The sequence below is a fragment of the Balaenoptera physalus genome (assembly GCF_965194825.1).
Source record: "Balaenoptera physalus genome assembly, chromosome: 9".
Classification (NCBI taxonomy): domain Eukaryota; kingdom Metazoa; phylum Chordata; class Mammalia; order Artiodactyla; family Balaenopteridae; genus Balaenoptera; species Balaenoptera physalus.
The window spans coordinates 37,156,378-37,181,813 of NC_138888.1; the positions used below are offsets into that span (position 1 = coordinate 37,156,378).

The 25,436-nt window shown below is 38.7% G+C and overlaps 1 protein-coding gene across 7 annotated transcripts in view; it reads right to left on the bottom strand.

Moving 5' to 3' along the window:
• The window catches only part of TPD52L1 (TPD52 like 1), a 97,235-nt gene that overhangs the window by 26,536 nt on the left and 45,263 nt on the right, over nt 1–25,436 (bottom strand). For all 7 annotated transcript variants that reach the window (XM_082474938.1, XM_082474940.1, XM_082474939.1 and 4 more), the window contains exons 2-3: nt 9,749–9,864; nt 768–916 (exon numbers count right to left, since the gene is read on the bottom strand). In XM_082474938.1, the coding sequence (XP_082331064.1) occupies nt 768–916; nt 9,749–9,864 (265 nt within the window). The remainder of the gene's footprint in view (nt 1–767; nt 917–9,748; nt 9,865–25,436) is intronic.

Sequence of the window (25,436 nt, forward strand, 5' to 3'; positions counted from 1 at the left end):
ACGCACCGCGATGAAGAGTGGCTCCGCTTGCCACAACTAGAGAAAGCCCTCGCACAGAAACGAAGACCCAACACAGCCAAAAATAAATAAAAAATTAATTAATTAAAAATGAATAATGCTTAACAAAAAATGCAAATGTTAGAACAAAAGATGCTCCTGGTGCTCTTATCACGTAGGAAATTATAAGGGTTTTGGGAGCTCTGTGCCAGAAACCGGGGGCAGAAACCAATATATTCTATTATTTCATGTGGCCTTAACCCAGTTCTAACATTCCCTAGAGTAGTGGGGATAAAAGCACACCCCCAAACATGAGAGGTACAAGCTTTTCTTTTCATGTAAATGGACAAAAAGTCTGTACAGTTTTTAAAGCTGTCAACCATTTTTGATAGTAACTCAAAATACGCAGTGAATGCCAAGTATTCTGAGGATTTAGAATTTTATGAGAAAACATAAGGAAAAAGTATATATTTAACAAATGTTAAAAAAATATATATATATAATGAAGAGAAAGAACTTTAAACTGTACAACTCCATAAAAGTAGTCTGAGTGAAAACAGAGTGTTGGTGAACAAAGTTTTATTTCATGAAGCTACTTTATAGAGTCTGCATCATGCAACATATTAATGATTATTCATATTTCCTTATTTTACTTCTGGAGAAAATATTTTTCCCTAGCCACCAGTATGAAATCAGCCTCATGGGAAAAAAAACTGAAGAGGCAAGACAGCAGGCTGAGTGATTTATTTTTAAGAAAAACGTATACTTACGCAGTAGTAGTCTGCACGTCATGCCAGCTTCTGCTGAAGTTCTGTTTTAATTCATTCATCAAGTTCATGCCGAGTTTTTGTTTTATCTCAACCAGGCGCCTTTCTTTCGCTGATAAAACTTGTCGTAATGTTGTAATTTCATCTTCTAGCTACAGGTAGGAGGGAAAATGGTGGGGAAAGAGGTCAGACCAGCTGAAACACACACGGGTGCCCTCGGTGCTCCAAAGCAGCCTCTGCGCCCTCTTGTTTACATTGCCCGGTGCATGGCCTTAGCAAACACATCCTGTAGAGAAGACAGTCTAATATTTAAAAATGAAAGTAGATTTTTTTAGCTTTAATGATTCTAAAAGAAATCACTACTCCTTGTAAAAAATTCACTCATACAGCAAAATATAAAGAAAATAAAAATCATGTGTAATCTACTAGGAAATAGCCACTGCTTAATTTTTTTGGTTTCTAATCGTCCAAACGTTTTCCTAAAATTATACATAGATATAATTTTTGAACAAAAGACTGGTTTTGTAGTCTATGCCTAACAACTTCTTTTAAAGTGTTATTAGTCAGTGTTGTTTATATTTGCCAACCATACCTAGCATACATTGTGGTTTGCCAAGGTGGTGCCTCAGGAGAGAATGAACAAGGGAGGAGAGGATGTATGCAAGGGAGTGATTTGTGTTGATTTTTCTTTTTAACAATTTTAATTGACATGTAATTAACACACAATAAACTGTATACACGTAAAGTGTCCAATCTGTAAGTTTTGATATATGTATACTCCTGTGAAATCATCGCCTTAACATCACCTCCAAAAGTTTTCTAGTTCTTCTTTGTAATTCCTCCCTCCCTTTTCTCTTCCCTCACCCAGGCAGTCACTGATCTTTCTTTCACTGGAATTTAGTTTGTATTTTCTGGAATTTAATATAAATTGAACTACACAGTATAAACTCATTCTTGCCTGACTTTGTTCACTCAATATAATAATTTGAGATCATTTGATTCATCCATGTTGCTAAATCATCAATGGCTTTTCCTTTTCTCTGCAGAGTAGTACTCCATTGTATGGATATACCACAGTTTGCTTTCTATTCAGCTACTGAAGGATATTTGGGTTTGGCTAATGCAACTAAAGCTACTATAAACATTCATGTACAAGTCTTTGTACTGATGTATCTCCTGTTTCCCCTGTGTTAGCAGAAAAGCAAATCTCTTCAGCATCATAAAACTGCTCTTGTACACTATGGAAAACAGTATGGAGATTCTTTTAAAAATTAAAAATAGAACTCTCATATGATCCAGCAATTCCACTTCTGAGGATTTAGCCAAAGAAAATAAAAACACTAACTCAGAAAAGATACATGCACACCCCCTGCCATGTTCATTGCAGCATTATTAACAATAGCTAAGATATGGAAATAACCTAAGTGTCCACTGATAGATAAATGGATAAAGAAGATATTTTACATACACACATACAAACACACACACACACATACAGAAATATTACTCAGCCATTAAAACAAAGGAAATCTTGCCATTTAAAACATGGATGGACCTCGAGGGCAATATGCTAAGTAAAAGAAGTCAGACAGAGAAAGACAAATACCATATGACTGTATGATCTCATTTATATGTGGAATCTTAAAAAAACCACCAACCCCATAGATAAAGAGAATAGATTGGTGGTTGCCAGAGGCAAGGGAGGGGGGGTTGGTGAAATGGGTGAAGGGGATCAAAAGGTATAAACTTCCTGTTATAAAATAAATAAATCATGAAAAAATTGCTCTTGAAAATCTAATTTCTAACAAAGGAGTTCTGTAAAATACCCAGATTTTAGAAAGCATTGTTATATTTTGTGAAAATAATTTTGAATCTCCTTAAAGTCTTTGATTCCAGATATCATACTTTATTCCATTGTCACACTTTGTAACATATTGCCCTACTTTGTAACATATTGCCCTAGTAATATTGCTTAAATTTACATCTTTCTTTTCTGAAAAATATAAATATTTGTGACTTTCTTTGAGAAGCCAGAAGAGAATCAGTAGTACTCCCTTAGTATCCCACATGCACAGAGGTAAAAAAAAAAAAAAAGTGCCTGACACTTTACGAGATTATTACTTTTTTTAATGGAGATCTGTGTCTCATTTACATTCTAAGTGTCACTCTACTTCTGACCACAAGGAGCATCACTAACCCTGTCAGTCATCTTGCAAATGTGTTCCTTGGGTCACCAGAGACGTAGCTGCTAAAAAACACATCTCAACAATGACAGTTACCTTTGCAAAAATTAGTCCTTTTTATTAGAGCAAGGAAGATTTTACCTCAATGGTGAACAGACAAAAATAGCATTGTAAACCTTAGTATTCACAAAAAATCACTTAAGCAAAACAGGCAGAAATACTGAATCAAGCATCTTAAATAATCTAGTAGAAAAGAACAATATCTTGGAGCTTTTAATCAGCAAAATATCCTAGTAATCTATCCATTTTTTTTATGGTTATGGAACATTTCTTGTATGCTCATGGAAATCTTTCTAAAGTCTTTCTAAAATAAATTTCACCTTCCATAAACATGTTATAATCAATAGCACCCTGTCTTTTCTTGATGAGCAAGAGTCTTCAGGACACAGACATATACTCATTACTGCAAAAGGAGTGCACCCAGGGACCACCAAAGGGGATCATGTTTTTAGTCTCTCCATTAAATGAGAACACACTGTCATTTTAAAATCAAACCCTTCTATCCTTTTGCTCTCATGTTATATTCCACTTTTTCACCTTTGTCAATGTGTTCTTCTGCATTTAGTTTGCTGCCTAAGATTTCTCAAGGTTGTATGTCTAGCTCTCTTACCATAGAAAATACGTGGGCTTCATTTCAGCCTTTTATTCTGTATTAGAAAGACCTTTTGGGCTTTCTTTCAGTTTGAGTGACTGAAGTGACTGGGAATCTGGTTTTGCACATGTATCAGGTGTTACTGTAGTTTCCAACTTGTAACAAAATTAATGGGAAGTTTTTTAAGTTGCAGAAAGAAATTAAAGCTGTAGAGAAGAAGAAAGAGGTTTAAACATCTTGGTATTTTCCATCTTATATCTATGGAACCCCAGAAATTTATTCAAAACTATGGGGGACAGTAAGATATTCATGAGTTATTTGGGGGTGGGAGGCGTGGGCATTCACAATTTTCTAAAGAAATCCACGATCCCAAAAAGTGATAGAAACACTGAACTGACCAATTTACCAAACACTATCCTAAAGAAAGATAAAATTCCACACCTAATAATTTAAAAATCAAAGCATACGTTAAAAGGCATTTGTAGGAGAAAAAAAAAAAGGCATTTGTAGAGAAGAAACTTCTAATGATGGAAACATGAACTCAGTTACTCAGTTGGGTCTATTGTCAGGTTCTATAGTGAAAGTCTCACCATTTCAATAAAATGTAAGGCTCACACTTCTTAAAGCTTTCATTTATTTATCAGTGATCTAAATATATGCCAAAATATCTATTAAGCAAAATCCAGAAGGTGAAAAAACAGATTATCTTAAATTACATTAACATGCAAGACTGAATATGGCCAATCTCATCTCTTTCTGCAGAGCAGAGAGTCCTGACACAGCAGAAAGGTCTTTAATCACAAATGCTTTAAATGACAATCCTGGTGAGATTCATTCACTTATTTGACTAATGAGAATTTTTGGCCTAGTTACACCAGTGGTTCTCAATTTCAGTTTATATAAAAGTCACTCAGAGAGCACATTTAAAATGCAGATTCCAGAAGTAGGCCCCTTTTAATGCCCTGAGATTCTGATGTCTCAAATTTGGTGAGGCCAGCCTACATATATTTTTTAACAAGCACCCCCAGATATTCTGATGCAGGTAGTATGCAAATTCTACATTGTAAGTACCTCTGCAGCCATATCAAATTTGTTTTGGAATGAGCTGGAGGGCAGGTAAATCATCAATTAAAGTATTTAAGATATCCTTTCCCCTTTAATTTTAAATGAATCATATCTTCACTAGAAACTGATAGTCTGGTTCTTTGGTTTCTTGACCCCTTAGAAGATCTTCTTATAGGATAAATATTTATGCACAAGATTAGATATTTCAACTTGATTACTCAGATATGAATGAATAGGAATGTAAGTGTTGGTGAGGATGTGGAGAAATTGAAACCCTTGTTCATTGCTGGTGGGAATGAAAAATGGTTCAGCCACTGTGGAAAACAGTCTCTCAGTTTCTCAAAAAGTTAAACATGGAATTACCATATGACACAGCACTCCTGCTCCTAGGTATATTCTCCAAAGAATTGAGAACAGGTACTCAAACAAATACATGCATATGCATGCTCAAAACAGCACTACTCACAATAGCCAAAAGGTGAAAACAACCCAAATATTCATCAAAGGACGAATGGATAAACAAATTGCAGTATATACATAAAATGGAATATTATTCACTGGTAAAAATGAATGAAGTACTGATATAAGCTACAACACAGGTGAACCTCAAAAACACTAGGCTAAGTGAAATAAAGCCAGCCACAAAAGGTCACATATTGTATTATGATTCCATTTACATGAAATACCTAGCTAAATCCATAGAGACAAAATGCAGGCTGATGGCTGCAGAGAAGAAAGAGAAATGGGAAGCAACTGCTTAGTGGGTATGGGGTTCCCTTTTGGGACGATTAAAATGTTTTGGGGCTGGACAGAGGTGGTAGTTACACAACACTGTAAGTTTCTAAATGCCATTGAATGGTTCAATTTAAAATAGTTAATTTTATGTTATGCCAATTTATTGCAATAAAAAATGAAAAAAATTATAAATTAAGTAATGAGTTAGCTTCAATATGAAATTTATATTAGAAGATTGAAAACTCACTTTTCTATTTAATCTGCTATATTACATAAAATATCTAATTTAAATCCAGAAAAAGAAATACTTTCATAAACTATTAAGTATCAGTATGATGTTTAGGAGTAAGAGCATTTGGTCTCTTGTACACACTGCTTCAAGTCCTGTCACTTCTCCTGGTTACTCCTGCCTTGGCTAAGAATACGGGAGAATTAAAATTAAAATGCAAATAACATCTGGGAGGGTGTGACAGGCCATGGGGTGCCCAGACATTTGGTCAAACATTATTCTGGGTGTGTCTGTGAGGGTTAGTCTGCATGAGATTAACATTTGAATTGGTAGACTGAGTAAAGCAGATTGCTCTCCCAAAGTGGGTGGGCCTCATCTAATCAGTTGAAGACCTATATAGAACAAAAAGGTTGACCCTCACTTGAGTAAAAGGGAACTCTATCTGCCTGTCTGCTTTTGAGCTGGGCCACTGTTTTGTCTTGTTGTTGTTTGTTTTTTTGTTTTTTCAGATTCAAACTGTAACATTGGCTCTTCCTAGGCCTTCAGACTGGAGCTACACAGTCAGCTCCCCTGAGTCTCCAGCTTGCTGACCGTAGATCTTGAGACTTGCCAGCCTCCAGAATCACAACAGCTAATTCCTTATAATAAATCTCTTTCTATATACATATATATATATATCCTATTGGTTCTGCTTCTCTGGAGAACCCTGATTAACACAGAAGGGTGTTACAATAAGACAGTATTGGTTGTGAAGACTTTAGTTGTTCACTAGCTCAGTCCAGAAAAAATGAAAGTCTTGAAGGAAAAAAACTGAGAGAGGAAGGAAGAGCTTAGGGCACTTCTTTGTAAAGGCTAAGAGACGGGTGGCTTGAGGGCACTGTGTGCTTTTCTTGGGGAACGACACACTGAGCAACAGCCGTTGTCTACTTGATAATGCTGTCTGGTATTTTTCCTGCTCCTATTAATGCTCATTTTTCTTGAGTCATTTTATCTAGGGGACATTGGCAGTACTTGATTGTTATATAATCATAAATTTACAGTTCTAATGCCAACACTTCATCCTTTTCAAAAGGCAAGCCACATTATAGAATACTGAGCATCAAATGCAGCTTAGCGAAACGAAAGTGGGAGTGGGATGTTAGTAGCACAGAAGTATTGAGCAAGTTTATTTAAAAAGGGAGAAAGGAAAAAATAATCCACAGAATAGATGCATAAAAACCTCAGAAAAGATGTTAGGAGCAGCTGGTAATAAGACTAATGAGAACAAATATGTGAAACAAAATAGTATTTCTTTATATATTGACAAGATTTGAAAAAAAAAATTCTTCTTCCAGTATTCACAAATATAAATGTTTGTTGGCGCTATGATTCAAGTTAATTATAAATCTTAATTGCACACCTTCTGTGCACAAATCACTGCACCAGATCAGAAGTGATATTGGCCCCGCACTGAAGGAACTTTTAAAAACACACATATTGCATGAACATAATAACAAACTCGAGACTGAACTGTGTCAACGACAGATTCCTCTTTTAAGGTGCAGACCTCGGCTAAGATGTATCCCCTTGGACAATACCGGCTCACTTTACGTCTCTCCCCACGAGGACAGGTGTTCCTTCTGTCAGCACTTGGTAAGCACAACAACGTGCCGGCTGTGTGGCTGAATGGGGTTACAGGCTCGCCTGAAGGCTAAGGGCGTCCTCATGGGAATATAGACCACAGAACAGTGCAGGGTAAAGCAGTGGGGCGGGGATCGAGCACAGCCAGCAAACAGTGGGAGAAACTGAGGAAGCGAGGGAGAGGAGTGTACAGAAGAGGAGAGCGGGTGCCTGGCACACCCCGAGACCCCTCTAAGCAAAGCAATCAGACGTAAGAAGTCCCCCTACACAAAGCTCTTGCTTTGGATCACGGCCACAACTTACCGCCTGATTCAAAAGCAATCTAATAGGCTGACCTGTGAGGTGTCCTGTTACCCAAGTGGCTAACAGACCCAGTAGGATCTTCCCTCAAACAGAGAGGGGTTGCTTATGACCAGGGGCCCCAGAGGAGTATCTGTGGAGAATTGAGGCAGAGAAGCTGAGCTATCTGCACGATGTCTCAGTTCTTCATAGGGCCAGCCGTGGGACTGCTGAGATGCCCTTGATGCAATTAAACCCTAGCATTTAAGGTAATCTGAATGCATGTGTGATCTGAAAGAACCTAATTTGTGGTGTGTGCGTGTGCGCGCACGTACGCTGTGAAAGGGCAGAGAAAGTGGATTTAAGAAAAGAATGAGCAGAAAGCAGAGGTGGCCTGAGATGGAGGGAGAAGAAATGGAAATGTGAAGATGAAAAACAGCAAAGATCCCCTCCTTTGCTTTTTGCTGGGCCTGAGGCAAACAGCTGTGCCCAGTGCCCCTGGGGGTTACACTGCTACCTTTGGCAAGACGTGGTGCCTCTCCATCCCTGAGGAATCCAGAAATAAGAGACAGGAAGCATGGAGGCTAATGCATCCTAAAGGATGAAAACATCAATCCTGGTAACATGAAAAAGTAACAAGGAGTCTGGTGTTATTTTCAGAAGTCAGCCTCAAAAACTCTTAGGAATGAGACACACTGGAGGGTCATTAATGTGGCCAAATGAGACAAGAATGTGTGAAAACACTGGTTTTTTATATTCATGGGGTCATCCATTGAGAACCAAGGCTTACTGTTTCTTGATTATAAACATAATACTTGCTCATTGTTGAAAGTTTAGAAAATACAGCATGCAGGCACACAGAAAACATAGATGTATGTATGTGTGTGTGTGTGTATATATATATATCCCAGTAATCCCAGAACTGAGAAAAATCAAGTCATTTTATAAAAGTTGGTCTGTTACAGAGGTTGTGTATGAACTTAAACTTGGATGATAACAGTGAAGGAGTTAAATTTCAGCTCAGAATCAGTTAGCTGATGCCAGTCTGCAGAATATAACTTTTGGCAACACAATTGACAGGAACAAGTCATAATCCAGGATTCCAGGCCTTAAGAAAACGTGGAGCTCAGGTATTCTCTGTTTAGGTTGACTTTGGTCCGTGCACTCTGGCAGGTGTGGCCAATCTGAAATAAACGAGGTGGTTCTGGATCAGTGGCCACAGACAGATCCAGCTCAAGAACCAGGCTATTTGATCTGAGGCACTGTCCTTACTAAAATAATTTCTGCTGTACTAGAAGAACAAGCTGCTCTTTCATTTTATCATGAGGTTATTGTAGGGTGTGTCTTATGAAAGCACCTGAAATGTCTTTAGTATTATTATGAGCTGTCATAAACACACACTATCAGAACCTTAGAGCTTGGAGAGTCTGGGGTGGACACAGCGGGGTGAAGGTAAGGTGAAGCTTAATTTAAAGCTGTGTCTCCAGCCTGTAGAAGAGGCCAGAGGAAGAAGACAAGCCTTGTTCCAGCTGGACCAGGAGCTTCCTCCCCTCTGAGCCAGGGATTCAAATGGGGAGGAATGCTGGCCTCTTCCCCTCTTGCCCTACTGCTTCTTCTACTTGAGAAGCTCCCTTCTCCTGCCCTTTCCTCCTACAATGTAAACGCTCCCTAGCAAAGTATTTAAGAGGTAGCAAAGTGTTTGTAGTGGGTGCTACAAACAAATGGCTTGAACAAAGAGTGGTCTTCACGACAAGCCAGGCACCCTCCTCATCTGTAGGTCCAGATGCCCACGGCAACAACACAAGCTCTAATGAAGCCTAAAGAAAGTATTTGTTGAGCTAAGCTGCTGACCTAAATCAACAACTGCTCTTCAAAGGCAGCTTGCGCCTGTACCAAGGTCTTGAAGGAATCCATAAGGTTTGTAAGTGATTTATTGTCCCCATAGAATTGTGATACTAAGGAGAGTAAGAGGTGCATATTTACAACTAATTATTGTTGCTTAAGCAGCATAACCGTTTGTTTTCTTATGGCCACCAATGGATAATGGACAATTAGCATTACAAAAATACCTCAGAAAAATGAATCATCTTACAATATATCACTTATTAAATCTTATTAAATGAAAGACAACATAATTGTAATATGCAACTTATATCAACTAACAATAATTCTCAGGATTTGGAGATAGACATAGCAACAATAAGAAGATTACTAAACATACCTGAACTAGTTCTGCCTTTAACTCCTCTTTTTCCTCCTCAGAGAGCATGCTAGGGAAGTCAGCACTGGCTACTGTATCTTCATCTCTTCCTTGCAGTGGTTCAGTCTCCAACAAACCTTTAGGCAAGATTGGCAAAACATAACACAATTTAAAAAATGAATTTAGCCAAATTCTACTTCCATGGTCTGAAGAGCTAGATACTCTGACTGACTCTCCCATTGAAAAATAACTAAAAATTCCAGAAGAAAGAAATCCTTCTAAATGTGTCATGAGCTGCCAAGAAAGTAGACTAAGAATCCCAAAAACTAAGTGAAAGTGGGAAGTTGAGATGTAAACAAAACAAGTCTTCATTAATTCTACATTTACCACCCAGATGAATCCCAGCCTTGGTTTTTACTGTCCCATGGGATGCAGGGGGCAGAGGACAAAGCCCAGGGCCACCGAGGGAGAGGAGGTTATGGTGAGACCCCTCCATAAATCCTCCTGCCCACAGGGCTACACCCTGAGAGTAAGGTGACCTGGAAGTAAATACCCTCACTCCCCACAGGCATCTGCAAGGCAAATTGCCTGCCTTGACACCCAGCATGAAATGGACAGGGCAAAAGGGCTTCCCCTGAGAATTCACAACCTCCCGGGTGGTCCAAAAGAACCTCGAGATAAGAGAGTATTAAAACTTTTTTCCACTTCGATGTGGAAATATGCAGATATGGAACCTGGAGCAGCTGCAGCCGTGAGGAAGTATTGTGGCCACACTGACTCTGTCAGAGGGAGGTGGGAAGTGCCTGGACAATGCAAACACCATGTCCTCTGTAAACAGGCGCACATACAGACGGAAGCTTTACTTATGGCATGAATGATGACAGGGCTGGCATTTATACATCTCTGGGAAAAGGGAGGTCTTTTAATAAATGGTCCTGGAACAAATAGTTATCCATATAGTAAAAATAAAATTGGACACCTTGACACCATTCACAGAGATTAAATTATAAACATTTTAGAAGACAATATGGGACTTTATATTTATGAACCTCCGGGTAGGAAGGGATTTCTTGAGACACAAAAAAAGGGCAAATCATGAAAGAAAGGATGGATAAGATTGAGAATGAGTTATCACTTCACACCTGTCGGAATGGCTATTGTCAAAAAGACCACAAGTAACAAATGCTGGTGAGGCGAAAAGGGAACACTTGTGCACTGTTGGTGGGAATACAAATTGGTGCAGCCGTTATGGAAATAGTACGGAGGTTCCTCAAAAAACCAAAAATGGAACTACTGTATGATCCATCAATTTCACTTCTGGGTGTTTACCCAAAGAAAACAAAAACACTGACTTGAAAGATATAGGCACCCCAATGTTCATAGCAGCATAATTTACAATAACAAAGATCTGGAAGCAACCTAAGCATCCATCAACAGATGAATGGATAAAGAAGACATGGCATATATATATATATATATATATATATATATATATATATATATATATACATACACATACACACACACACACATGCAATGGAACAGTAGTCATATAAAAGAATGAAATTCTGCTATTTGCAAAAATGTGGAGGGACCTAGAGGGTATTATGCTTAGTGAAATAAGTCAGACAGAGAAAGACAAATACTGTTTGTTATAACTTATATGTGGAACATAAAAAAATAAAACAAACAAATAAAACAGAAACAGCTCACAGATATAGAGAACAAACTAGTCATTACCAGTGGGAAGAAGGATGGAGGAGGGAAAAGATAGGGGTAGAGGATTAAAAGAGACAAACTACTATATAAAATAAATGAGATACAAGGATATATTGTACAGCACAGGGAATATAGGCAATATTTTTAGAATAACTTTAAATGCAGTATAATCTATCAAAATACTGAATCACTGTATTGTACATCTGAAACTAATATAATATTATAAATCAACTCAATCAAAAAATAAGAATGTTTCTTCATCAAAAACACTAACTGTATGGAAAATAAAAAGACAAGCCACTAATGGAAGAAGATATCTCCCAGATGTATAACTAGCAAGATTAGTTCCCAGAATAAACAGAATTCCTACCAACCCACATAAACAATGGAAATAACCCAATAGAAACATGGGCCAAAAAACCCAAACAGATTCATTACAGGGAGAAATCACAAGTGGTTAATAAATCCAGAATAACATGCTCAACCTCATTGATATTCTGGGAAATACAAATTAAAACATTTCATACCCACTGGATTAGCAAAAAGTTAAAAGTTTGATGATATTAATAAAAGTTGATGACTATGTAGAGGATGGAAACTCTGATACACTGCTTGCAAAAACATAAATAGATACAAATAACTTGAAAAAAATTTATCATTATCTAGTAAAGTTGAACATTCACACACCCTACAATCCAGCATTCCACACCTGTGGATATACCCAAGACACTCATACATCAGTACCTGAGGTCATTAATAAGAACTTTCATGGTAGCAAAAAAATGTAAATCAGCAAAAGTCTATCAACAGGAGGAAATATAAGCACACTGTGGTCATTTACACCAAGACAACTCGACCTAGTGAGATGAGTGAGCTACAGCCATGAACGCCACATGGATGAAACGCAGAAACAAGACACTGAGTGAAAAACACAAGTTGCAGAAGAATAATAAAGTATAATTGCACTTATATGAAGTCCCCAAACACACAAACTAAATAAAATACTGTTTAGGAATAAAAGTAAAAAGACAAGCAAGGCTATGGTAAAAAATTCAGGACCATGGTTTTCTCTGAGGAGTGGGGGAGACCAGTTTCAATGCTAAGTATTTCTTTTTCATGAGTAATACCTGTTCGTTGTAAAAGATAATAAAATAAAATGACCCATTTGTCATTAAAATTACTATTAATCACACTACCCAGAAATAATGATCATTTTGTCCATCCTTTCTGGTATTTCTTCTATGCATTTGTTTACATTTTCTTGTATATACTTATATGCATTTACTGTTGTGAATTTATTTTTTCAATAGGATAACATGAATATCCTTTATGTCTAAAAACACATATTTACCTTTATTTATTTTTATGGTTGTACAGTATTTTGTCTCACGTATGACTGATAATTTATCCTGTTTATTGGGGAGCTGCAGTGAACATCTCCTTGCCAAGTCATTAGGCAAAATCTTGATGATGTCCTACACACTGGGTCACAGAGGCAAAGGCCATGGACATTTTGAAACCTTCTGCCTAGTTATCCCCCCGAAAGGTGGTGCCAGTTTTATGCAAACATCAGCAACCTAGGACAATATCTCTAGATTCTCGGTACAAGAATGTTAAGTAGGTCATTTAAAAGGTTTTAAACACTGTCATTTATTTCTGCTGGTAAATATTTATGTTTACATGTGGCCAATATATTTTTAGTCAGTGTTCTAGGATAACTGTCTAAATCAGGAATCAGCAGTAATTCCAAGCACAGTTTTAAGAGATGGGCCCAGCAGGTAAGCTGCCCGCCTGCACTGGGGGCTGGGGGAGAGCCACAGGAGGAACCTGTAAGACACTCTGGTCTTCTCCCCAACTCAGCCTGGCGCAGGAACTTAGCAGATACTGCTCAAACTTAGCCAGAACCTAAATTCTCCATCTTCTCCTTTCTTGACAGTATGAGAGGACATGTACCAGGGAACAGACAATAGTTCCAGGCACTTGGACTTTTCAAGACATCAAACATCTTTAGTATCTTCCTATATTCTAGGAAGATTCGAAATCCATTTTAATTGCTAATATGTGAATTGGGAAACTTCTAGCAAATTTAAGGAAGGACAGACCTCCCCTTATCCAGCAGGTAGCTTCTACTTTTCAGGGGGAAGGGATATAAATCTTATAAAGTGAGATATTTCCTGCGCTGGCCTTCAGCTCTGATCTGTCACACATGCCACGCCGCAGAGACATCAAGAATCTCGAAGATTCTCCCCCAGAAAGCAGCCATTCAGGAAATCTGCCTGGAGCCCAGAAGCTGCTAGTTAGGTCAGGTCTAATTAGACCAGCTACCTTCTTTACTCTTATCTTTGAAATAAATGCCAGTTCCCCATCATTGTTTTGACTCACTGGGTTAGGGAAGTAGCAATCACTCATGAGGTCAAAGGATAATTCCAGAATCAAGGAGTAGGGGAAAAAAGGAGTTCGATTTTAAAAAGTGATTAAACAGTGAAAGAGTCAAAATCAGAAAGAAAAAAAAAGCAAATAGGAAGAGATACCAAGTGACAGATGATAATGTGAGAAGGGCAGTAAAATGAGTATAAAATAACCTAGTTACTGTGGAAGAAGATATGAGAGAAGATTAAAAACATATTTTTAATAAAAGCAATAATTAGTGGGCAAAACTGTTCAAGAAGCACAATTTTTAGCAGGTACCAATACATTATGAATTTTGTTCTCTTTTCCAAATGTGCAGACTACGCCACCTTTATCTGGCATAGAAGAAAGAACACTACAACAGGAGTCGGGACACTTGGAATTCTGCCTACCTGTGGGCTTGGCACTAACCAGCAAAGGCCACTTGACCTCAATTATCTCATCTGTAAAATGGATACCTTACAGGATTGTTGTTAAGATTAAATGATGTTAAATCAGATAAGATATGTGAAAATGTTTAAATTTCCATATAAACCTCAGCAACACATTGGTGAAATTTGGGGGTGACAGTTTTTAAAAGTATTAATGGGCTATGTTCTCTTTTGTGTTTTAGCCTCCCCCAGATCTAGTATTTTCCTAGCTGGTCGAAGGCATCCATCTGTCTGAGTTAGAGAAAGGAGCAAAAGAAACACAAAGATTAATATTTAGATTTTTGGCATTTGAAATTGGATTGGCCAGGAAGACAACAGTTTTGCAAAATGGGCAATATTCTTAGGAGGGGATGTTCTCCACATCTTTGTTTCCCTCTTTGTACATCAGAAGCCAAGGCCAGGACATCCAGGCCAGGAAGTTCCCCTTAGGTACACAGTGCATGAGGACTTACCAAGGATGCATGTGCCTCCTGCTCTGTGCCCGGGAGCAGGCGGGAAGAGGGAAGGGAGGAAGAAGGAGAGGAGCTGTGAGGCGTGGATGTCCAATCTTTCACTTTGGGTTTCGGCCCAGAAAGATTTATAGAGGAACCTGCTGGAGGTTCTGTTTGCTTCTCCAGACCCACCCTCTATCCTCTTCCACTCTGCTCTGTGCCCGGGAGACTGGCCTAAGGATTACATCAACATGGTTCCCTCACCCTTCTGCCTCCTTTCTGCATTGGCCATCAGAGCCCCAGCGAGCCCCAGCGGGACCCTGCGGGGCAGAAGAAAGGGGCAGGGACTGCCTCTCTCCCTGCCAGGCTGCACTGTGCAGCTTTATTTTTCCACCACCAAAGACCACAGCTTCTGTTGGGTAGTTTTCTTCTACAGCTCAGCTCTTGTCAAGTTCCTAGAACCCCGCCCTGTCCTGCAGCCTAGGGATTGTATTGACTTCCTGCTATTGCTCTGAGGAGCTTCAACACCCCTGCTGGTTTCCCTTAATTCTTCCTATCTTTCTAATAGTCCCTTCATGAAACTCGTGGATCAGGCACCCCTTCTGAGCATGTCATCCATTTACTTCTTTCCTAGTCCCTGACTGATATAGGAAGCCTGCCCCACTCTCATCTGGAGGGCAGTGGTCGCTCCAGAGAAAAATATCTTTCAGGCTGTCCTGCACCAACCTGGAGCACAGCCACTTCCCTATCAACAGGTGCTGGGAGGCTGGGCATCTTGGCCCTTGATGTTTAGTTCCCCAGTTCACTCTTCTGCAGTCAGTTAACCACGCATGGGATCCAGAACTCCCCTTAGCACTTAGGGAGAAACCTGCTGCCTTGGCAAAGGGTTGGTGCCCCTGCAGCAGGAGCGGAGGTTACTGGCCCTGGCCAGAGGTCTGGGTGGAGGGGGTGGAGAAATCAGCCATCAAGAGCCAAAGTGAAGCTGAATCAGTTTGGAAAGGTTACTGGGCCCAGACTCAGGTAAGGAAGACAAGATCACAAGTAATATCTGCAGAAAACGTCAGCATCGGAAGACTTCATGGTCCCAGTGGCCCGAAGAGCCAGAGAAGAAGCCAAGGCACTACATGGGCCCTTCCTGCTTCCATATACCAGACATCCCCTTAGCTGGGACAAGGAAAAGGGGAGCTGAAAAAGGAGAATTCTGAGCTAGAGGGTAATTTTACTAAGGAATTGAGTATTATATAAGGGGCTTTAAAAATGATTGTATTGGAATGGACTAAAGCAATTTTTTCTTCCCCACTATCCAAAGCCCAAGGGTAGCAGAGGTATAGGTATAGATCAGGCATGGAGCACATGTGCACCAAGATGTAGTGTGAATAAATCTTGCAAACCTGCTGCGGAGTATTTTGTACTTCAAGATGCCCATTTTACTTTCATTAGTACATGCAACAAAATATATAGACTTGTCTTATTGAAAGTAACAAATATTCACAGGAATGACTCTACTGCAGGAACTGTGCTTCTGCATTGGCCGGGTGACATCCTGGGGAAGCAGGTAGGTCCCTAAATACTCGTCAAATGCTACCATCCGCCTGCTTTCACTATACCTACAATGACCCAGTGATGACTCATTTAAGTCCCACATATGGGACTAAATGATACAACAAACTGAACCAGATCCAACTGAGAAGTCACTGTGGGCCGGTCTCAGCCTTTGCTAATGGGGACCTTCACTCATGGGACCTGGGTTCAGAGTCTGGCTCAGTTACAAGTCGCTGTGTTCTAACTTAGGTTAGTCTGAGTCCTAAGCCTATGCCTTTCCCTGGCTTACAACCATCTGCAGAATAGTAAACAAAATGCTGCTGAGTGCAAATCAAGAGTGGACTTTGGATTAAAGTGCCTCCCCTCCAACCTTGAAATGAAATCACCTATTGGCATCAACATACTTGAATGCATCCTGTCAAGCACTCCCCTGGGTTAGGCTGTGGCTTCATGCACATGACTGAAACAGTACAGATAGCTATGAGGTAAAATGATTATGAACTGTGATTTCAGATGAGTGACCATACCCTGAATTGTTGGCAAATATATAAAACTTACAGAATTTCTTTTAAATAACAAAAGACTCTTTCATGTACGTGCACCATATTCAGGAATTAAGAAATAAATCCAGCGAAGGAAGTGCATATTTTCAAAAAGAATACAAAGTTATCCTAGGACTTAATAAAAAAAAAATTCAATAAAATAGCTTAAATGAAAATTCACCATGTTTTAAATAATAAATTTACAACTGTAATATTTATTACTTAATTATATTTTCTTCATGATGTTTGGTAAAAATAGCTTCAGGCATTCTTTTAACATAAAACTTCAAAATATCTCCATTTATTCCCTAAGGGAAAAGCTATTGAGCTAATCTCATTATTGTTGGATTTATGATTATATCTGAGTGCACAAACAAAAAGCTAATACCTGTTAATTTGAGGAGGGCAGAAATTAAAGCTATAAAACAAATTTATTTATTAGAATCCCTTCTGCACATCTACTAAATCTTCCACACAAAAAACCAAAATATTATTTCTTACGCACCTCCCTTCTTGAACTGCTTTTCATTCATTTACCAGAAACTCATATCTAGCCTATTGTTGAATCACATGTAGAGCAGATAGGGCTTTGAATGCTTTTCCTTGTTGCCCTGTAGTTTTGGCAGAGGGCTCAAATGCTAAGAACAGTATAATGAGAGCTTTACACTCCCACATCCTAAAAGCAAGGCTGGAACCCTAATGCAGGACATGCCAGTGGGATAACCTATCTCCAGCCTTTGAGAGTGGAGGTGACACATAAACCCCAACTGCCAACTATGGCAGTCTGTAGCTTTAATATATGCAGGGTCTCCCACTGTTGAGCACTGGGAAAAGTCCACGGTGGGCTTTCATCTCCCAAACCCTCTCGTATAGGAGTTGCTCAACTAATATTCGTTGAGTTAATCTCCTAGGATAGAAAAGCAAGCTATCAACTCTTCTTTTTTTAAAAACATTGAAGTATTGTTGATTTACAATGTTGTGTAAAGTGATTCGATTATACATATATATGTCTACATATTCTTTTTCATATTCTTTTCCATTATGGTTTATTATAGGATATTGAATATAGTTCCCTGTGCAATACAGTAAGATCTTGTGGTTTATCTATTTTATATATAGTAGTTTGTACCTGCTAATCTCAAACTCCTATTTTATCCCTCCCCCAATCCCTTTCCCCTTTGGTAACCATAGGCTTGTTTTCTATGTCTTACCAAGTCTTCTTGATGCCCTTTCCGTATCTTTTCATCATCTATCATATCTGTCTGTCCTTTTGAATTTTCATTGCTATGACACAGTACTGCTTGCTGTGCATACTGCTTGCTGTGATTTAGGGCTTTTGTCACTACACACTCAAAATTATTTAAATCTTAGCTAAATTTTACTTCCTTGCTTGCAGTCTCTTTCTCCATCACCCAATCTACACAACACTCAAATGAATATTTTGAACACATGACCTTCATCATGTTAAAACCCAGTTGCAAAAACATTACATGGATGGAATGGAATTGCTTCTAGCCTAAATTTGAAAATTCTTACACTAGCATTCAATACCTTCCACGGCTGGCTACAAGTGGTGATTCCAAGTAGCCTGCCTATGATTCTCCCGCCAAGGCTTCAAAGCCCACCAGGCTGTCATGTGCAGTGTTCCTCACTCATGTTCTATTCATTCTTATGTTTTTGTGCCACTCCATCTCTCTCGAAAACCTCTCTCCCTTTCCTCTCAGTTTCTCTTCTAAGAATCCTACCAAGTTGCCAACAACACTAGAATAACAAGTTAACATGTCGTGTGCCTTAAATTGATCTAAAATGGCTTTTTTGCTTTCTCTATGTATTATGATGTACATTACTCTATATATTATGATATACATTATTCTATATATTACTACTAAATATTATATAGAGTAAAAGCTACATTACGACTTGCATTTCATAAATTGCACTAATACACATAATACTATATATTACTATATAGTTAAACAAGTTTATGAAGAAAATATTTCAGACACTGTCCTGTAAAATTTTATTGTCCTTCTTAAAATATAAAGAACACATGAGTCACCACTACTAATAGCATTATTTTCTAAAGCTTTGGTGTCATTTAATAATGTAGCTAAAAAAGATCATCTCTGTAATGCTCAGCCTGAGAGTGTACTAATCAGTTGAATAAAGACTTTATGCTTTTTACTAAGTATTTTATCTAAAGATGCTTCTGAGGTTGTAGACGACTAAATTAAATTCTTACACTCCATCTTTCCCCTTTTTTTTAAAATATGTTGTTTAGGTAATAATCCACATAGTTAGATGCTGGTTAAAATAGACTCTACTCTAAAGAAAAATTTGTGACTGACCAAAACCTAACGTTGGCTAAAGATGGAAGTGACATGCTGTTACAGATAGAGATAAACAAATATATGCAAATATTTCCCTCCATTTCTCATTTACCCATATGTACAAGGTGACTGTCTTCTGACTGCAAGAAGAAACATACCTTTGATATAAAATTTTTAGGTGCATTGTGTATTGATGAGGTCACCAAAATTCAATAGGATACTAAAGTTAGCAGAAAGTATATGGCATGCAAGAGTTAAATAAGTACTGCACAGCCCTGAAGGGCAGGCCATCTTCAAGGAGCTCAAATCAATCAGGGATGCACATAAACCTAAATTATCATTTCTGTGACTAAGGTCTGACCAGGACTCTTACCTACCGTCAGGGATAAGAATCCCAGACGGTCTGAACTGGCCCCATTTACCCAAGGCTTCCCTGGGCTCATGCCCAACCCACGCTTTTGGGGTGCTCCTGAAGGCACTGAGAGCTGTGGAAACTTGAGGGATGGAGAGGCCCTGCTCCCCTATGGCTACAGTGGCACTGCCCAGGCCCATGGGAGTGGCTTGCTTTGTGGCATCATTTTACTGGGCTAACTACAGAAAATGTCCTTGCATTAAGACATGGCTTCAATTATTGTGAAAGACCAGCTGGCCATTCAGGCTGGGATCCCCAGGTTGGCTGCATCTTTGAGAGATGTCATATTCTGTGGTCTGTTAGGTCCAGATATTTTATTTCACTACTTCACATTGTGGTAATCAGCCTCTTAGATGATAGTTTCCACTAACAAATCTTCTGGGAGATTGATCTGCCAAGAAGACCAAATTTCTTTCGGGAAATTCTGTGCTCATTACTTTCTCAGAACAAAATCTACTAGAGAAACCAAATGAACAGCAAAAGATTATTTCGTAAGCATTGGGAAGAATAAAGAGAGCTTGATGACTTCAAGATATTTATCACTTAGGCTATATTTTAACCGCACAATTCATTATCTTTCTCCTCCTTCAGATTATGAGGTACTTTATACACTCTTAATATGAGGTTCTCCATAAATATCAATATTTGTGGACTAATTTAATTAGCTCTCATGACCTTACATATGTACTATTCAAATGCCTATAAATTAAATCTGATATTCAGTCAGGGGAGCATCTGTCTTTTTGCAGTGTTGAAGACAAAATGATCAAGACTTACCACCAACGCAGTGGCCATTGACAGAAGTAGTAAATAACGCGGCAGAGAAGAACAATCAGCACACATCAATATATCAGCTGGTCTGGCACCATCACTACATTTTTGTTACTGCAACTAGTCCCTTCAAGAACTACATTAAGCCAGAGGCTAGCTTTCATTCTATCAATGTTCTGCCTGAGTTTATACCTTTATATTCCCCAATAAAACAATTCTAAGTTTCTACTTCCTTGATACAAGTAAGTAAAGGGAGAAAGTTTAAGAGGAACTAGGATCCTCAAGACATGATGGGTGTCCCTAGAACATTAACTCTATTTGGTAAGAGAAAACACCTACAGCAGGATCTTACCCAACATCCCGACAAGTTGAAAATTGACATATACCTGGGACTATCTGTGGTAGAAAGGTGTCCCTTCATGTCACCCAGGACATAGTTGTGTTACACTGTCCAACCTCTGTGTTAATTTAGGTTGTTTAGAATATATCAGTAAAAGAAAACTTTAGTTAACTGTGAATACTGTAGAAAAAAATTTCTTTAAATGTTTAAAAGTGGGTCAAGGGAACAAGTATAGAAAACATTGGGTTTTCTTTAATGAAAGCCAGAAACAGAGAAGCGTAAGTTCCTTACGGTTGATGTGGTAGATGTGTCCCTCCGGGGGCTGCTTCTGAAATTCACTTGTGTGAGGCCAACATGAATCACAACCAAAGAGTGAGCCACTCAGACCTGAGTTTTTATTCCTCACCTGAGGTCACATGGCCTTATCCACATCAATGGCTTCTGTTGGTTACGAGCATTTCAAGTGACCACACTCAAAGCCATGGGAAAAAAACATGAAGTCAATTTTCAATTAAAAGATGTGACACATTTATCATGAATCTTCTTGGCTTCTCCAATTGCCTACGCTTCAAGTATAATATTAAGGCACTTGGAATATTCTTCCCATTTCAAACCAGCATTTGCTATTCTAGAAAGGCACAGTTTGACACACACAAAATAGATGCACAGTGGATAAATCTGCAACTCAGACCAAAACACTCCAAAAGCAGAGTGATAAAAACGCAGCAGCCACAAATCTGTGAATAAAAAGCCAAACAAATAGTTATGGAAAAACAAAAAATAACTAATCTTCCTGATGGACAGACTCTAGGAACTTCCTTCTCTGAATAAACTCCTACATTGATGTGGAAAAATAAAACTATTGCAAGAATGTGTATAGACAAACCAAAAATAGGTAGATCATTTAACCTTTAAATAATCCTTTTTTTTGTATCCCCATCCTCATTTCACAACCCCCAGCCCTATATATACATATTCAACTTTACCTCTCATGAAACTTGGAAAAGGAAACCAAACCTGACAAAAGATAAATCCTCAGAATTTAACACCCAGCCTTAGATTTTTGCGTTGAACAAGAAGGAAGACAGTCTCACTTACATTACAAGAAAAGCCCAAGGTAATAAACTATCCTGGATTCAAACGTATCAACAAAAACTAACACTCATTTTAAAAAAAGAAAGAATCCCTTCTCCTTTTCTCTCTACTTCTCCCCTCTTTCTTCTTACACCATCAGAAATAGACTCGAGAAATATATTTTCCATTCATTTATTTGGTGAGTCGTCTTGAGATACCTGAGCTACAGTAGAGGGACCTGGGACCAGTTTCTCATTTCCTCCAACCCCTGAGGGAATGAGACAGACACAAGCTTGCATATGGTCAGCTTCACTGAACAGGCTACACTCCCATCCTCGGTCATTCCTTGAATGCTCGTGGGTCTTTGTAAAGGTCTGGGTCATTCTTCAGGGCAAGTTCAAGCAAAAAAAGTAAAACCATTCCCTTTACAATAGAAGACATCTTCTAGGGACTCAAGCAGAACAAAATATAACTCCCCTCCCCCGCCCCCCGCATATTTACAGAAAGGGGTAAATAGTAAGAAAGACCTCCACAGGCCCAAGGTTTTTTTGGGTTTTTTTTCTAATAAGCTTTTAAAAGTTCTTTAGTCCTTATACAACATTATGGCTATGGTGAGAGTTAAAGAATAATGCCAGGATGCAGCCTATTGGTACCACAGCCAGACTTGAAGGCCTGATCATTTAAAAAGCACTGGTCAGAGTTATAGGCAGTCTTCCCTTTACTGTAAACAATCAGTTCAGTAGCATTCACATTTCCCCAGTTTTGCTTATCAAATCTTTAGCATTTCAGATAGCTGCTATTGACAATGTCCAGGAGAAAATCTTTTTCTCCTGAAATCTCAGTAGGAAAATAAATGCTAAAAGAGATGGAAAGATGTGTTTCTGTATCACGAAATGTTTAGCAGAAATAAAGTATGCAAGAATTAGGAAAGTTTAAGGCAAGTCATACACAAGAAAATGCAATGGCTAAATAATATATGAAAAGACAACCTTACCAGTAGAAGGAAAATGCAAATTAAAGTTGCAAAGTGGTATGATTTTTCGTCTAAGAGATTAGCAAAAATTCGAACGTTGGAGGACAGCCTGTGTTGGCAAGGTTGTAGAGAAACCGGTCCTCCACCACATCACTGGCTTCCGGACTCTGACAGCTGACTGGGAGAGCCTCTGACCCTGCCATCCCACTCTTGAGAATCAATCTTACAGAAATAAAGGAGAAGATGTAAGAAAATAGGTATAAAGTATTTACTGCAGTATTGTTGGTAGCGGCAGAAAACTAAAAAAACCTGGCTACCCATCAGTAGGGGAACATCTGAAACAAGTACAGGATACCCATACTGCGTACTATTTTTCAGTTATTAAAAATAATGAACTGGATTGACATTCATGGACCAGGAGGAATGTTCACTGCATGTTGTTGAACGTGTAAAGCAAGCTGCCAAATCATGTTCACCCATGACCCATTTCGGGACAGCAATAAAAATTGTTGGGAAAGGCAGTCTCAAGCATGCAGTCTTTGGACCCCCATTTGGCTGAACGAGAATGGGCCTTGTGCCTGGAACACTTCCTTACTAAGAGATAAAGAGCCCACATAGCCTGTGCTGGGCTTATCACCTCTGAGGGAATCTCTTTCCCTATCTCAGGCTCAGTGGGTGCTCTGCTTAAGCATGTGTGTCCATGGCCTTCAAGCGCACCCCAGCTTTCAGTATTTCAGACTCCACAGGGGTGCAGTTGGGATCATTCCTCTCTATTGCTGACGGTGGTAGAAAGGAGAGGGGTGAGTAAGGTCAATTGCCCCAGTCAGCTGCCGGGTGAGGGAGGGGACCTGCTAGCCATGAAGGACCTAGGCACAATACTGAAGCTGATCTTGCTCTCTTTTCTATACAAGTAAAGCACTGTTCCATCTAGAGCCTGACCGCATTGTTGTATTTTCCTTGGCAACTCCAAAATCAAGATACAATGGACAGGAGTGTTTAGAGCCCTCTCCTAGCATTGGCGCACAGTGTTCTGCTCCCGTGGGATTAATAACCAGCACACAGTACTCTGCCCAACAAAAATACCTTTTATCTGTGGACATGAACGTCTGTGTGTTTGTAAGAACACTGAGGAAGGTGAGAAAAGATACACACCAAATCGTTAATGCTGTTCACTGCAAAAGGGTGAGACTGGATAGGGAAAAGATTAACTCTGTTTTACATACTCTGTATTACCTGGCTGGTTACAGTAAGCATGTGCAAGGGACTGAATGTTTGTGGCCCCCAAATTCACATGTTGAAATCATAATACCCAATGTTATGATATTAGGAGGTGGGGGGTCTTTGAGAAGTGATTAAGTCATGAGGGTTGAGCCCTCATGAATGGGATTAGTGCCCAGAGAGATCCCTCCCCACTTCCACCATGTGAGGACATAGCAAAAGATGGCCATCTATGAACCAGGAAGTGGGCTCCCACTAGACACAGAATCTGCTGGCACCTTGATCTTGGACTTCCTAGCCTCCAGAACTGTGATAAATAAATTTCTATTGTTTAAGCCACCCAGTCTATGGTATTTTTGTTATGGCATCCCGAATGGACCAACATAGCATGTAATTGTTAAAATTTTTCAAAATTTGTAATTTAAAATTTCAAATTTATGTATAAGTAAAACTTAAAAGGATTACAAAAGTATAAATATAGATATAAGATACTACCTATCCTAGTCAATTCAGGTAAGAAAGATAATACTTAAATCTTGGCTATTAATTTTTAAAATATCCAGAAAATGGGTTCAGGAGTCCCATGGTTGCAAATACGTCTCACAGTTGTTATAGTAAGGAAGTCCTTTCTAATGTCTAACTCAAATTATTCTCACTACCATCAAAGCAAATGCCTCATTTCCATTCAGGTCAACCAACATTTATTTGTTTACTATTTATTACCTTTTGTCAGTGGAATTAGTGAAAAAATACACAATATCACTGATGTGGTATTTTTAACAATATTAACTGGTATGCTCAGCAAACTATCTTAAAGACAAATATTGAAGACTAACAACAACAAAAAGGGTGAAATATGTTAAATGCCAAAAAATGGAGGATTATTTATACACTCTATGGTAAATCCATAAAAAGGAACATTTTGCATCACAAAAAAAATCATTTTCCAGAAAAACAATTAATAATAACATTAAAAGCTCAAAATATTGTTAATTTTAAAACATATAAAACCATGGTTTCAAATTTTATATCGAATATTAAAGTGCATATATTTTCTATGCATAGAAAAAGACTTATATGAAGGAAATCCACCAAAATCTTTAAAATGAATATTACTGGGAAGTGGATTTACAGGTGATTTTTTTTCATTTACTTCCACTTTTCTGTATTCTTCAAATTTTCTAAAATAAATATATATTAAGAAGAAAGTACAGATCTTTCTAGTTGGGTTCCTCAGGGCCCCTACGTCATTCCTATCCTGGTCTGTAACATCACAGTAGAGCCTTTGATGTCTCTTTACTGGATTCAGAATAAAATATAACCCTCGAAGCAGAGCATCGAGACTGAGTAGAGCCCCTCTATGCTGGGCCCTTCAGCCTTTCTCCATCAGGCAGCCTACTCCAGCTGTACCAGCTCACCAGTCATTCTCAGAGCCCTGGGCAATCTCTCCTCCCATTCCTCTACTCACGCTACTCTTTGGTAAGTCATGCCCTTCCCTACAATCTTCATGTGTCCAA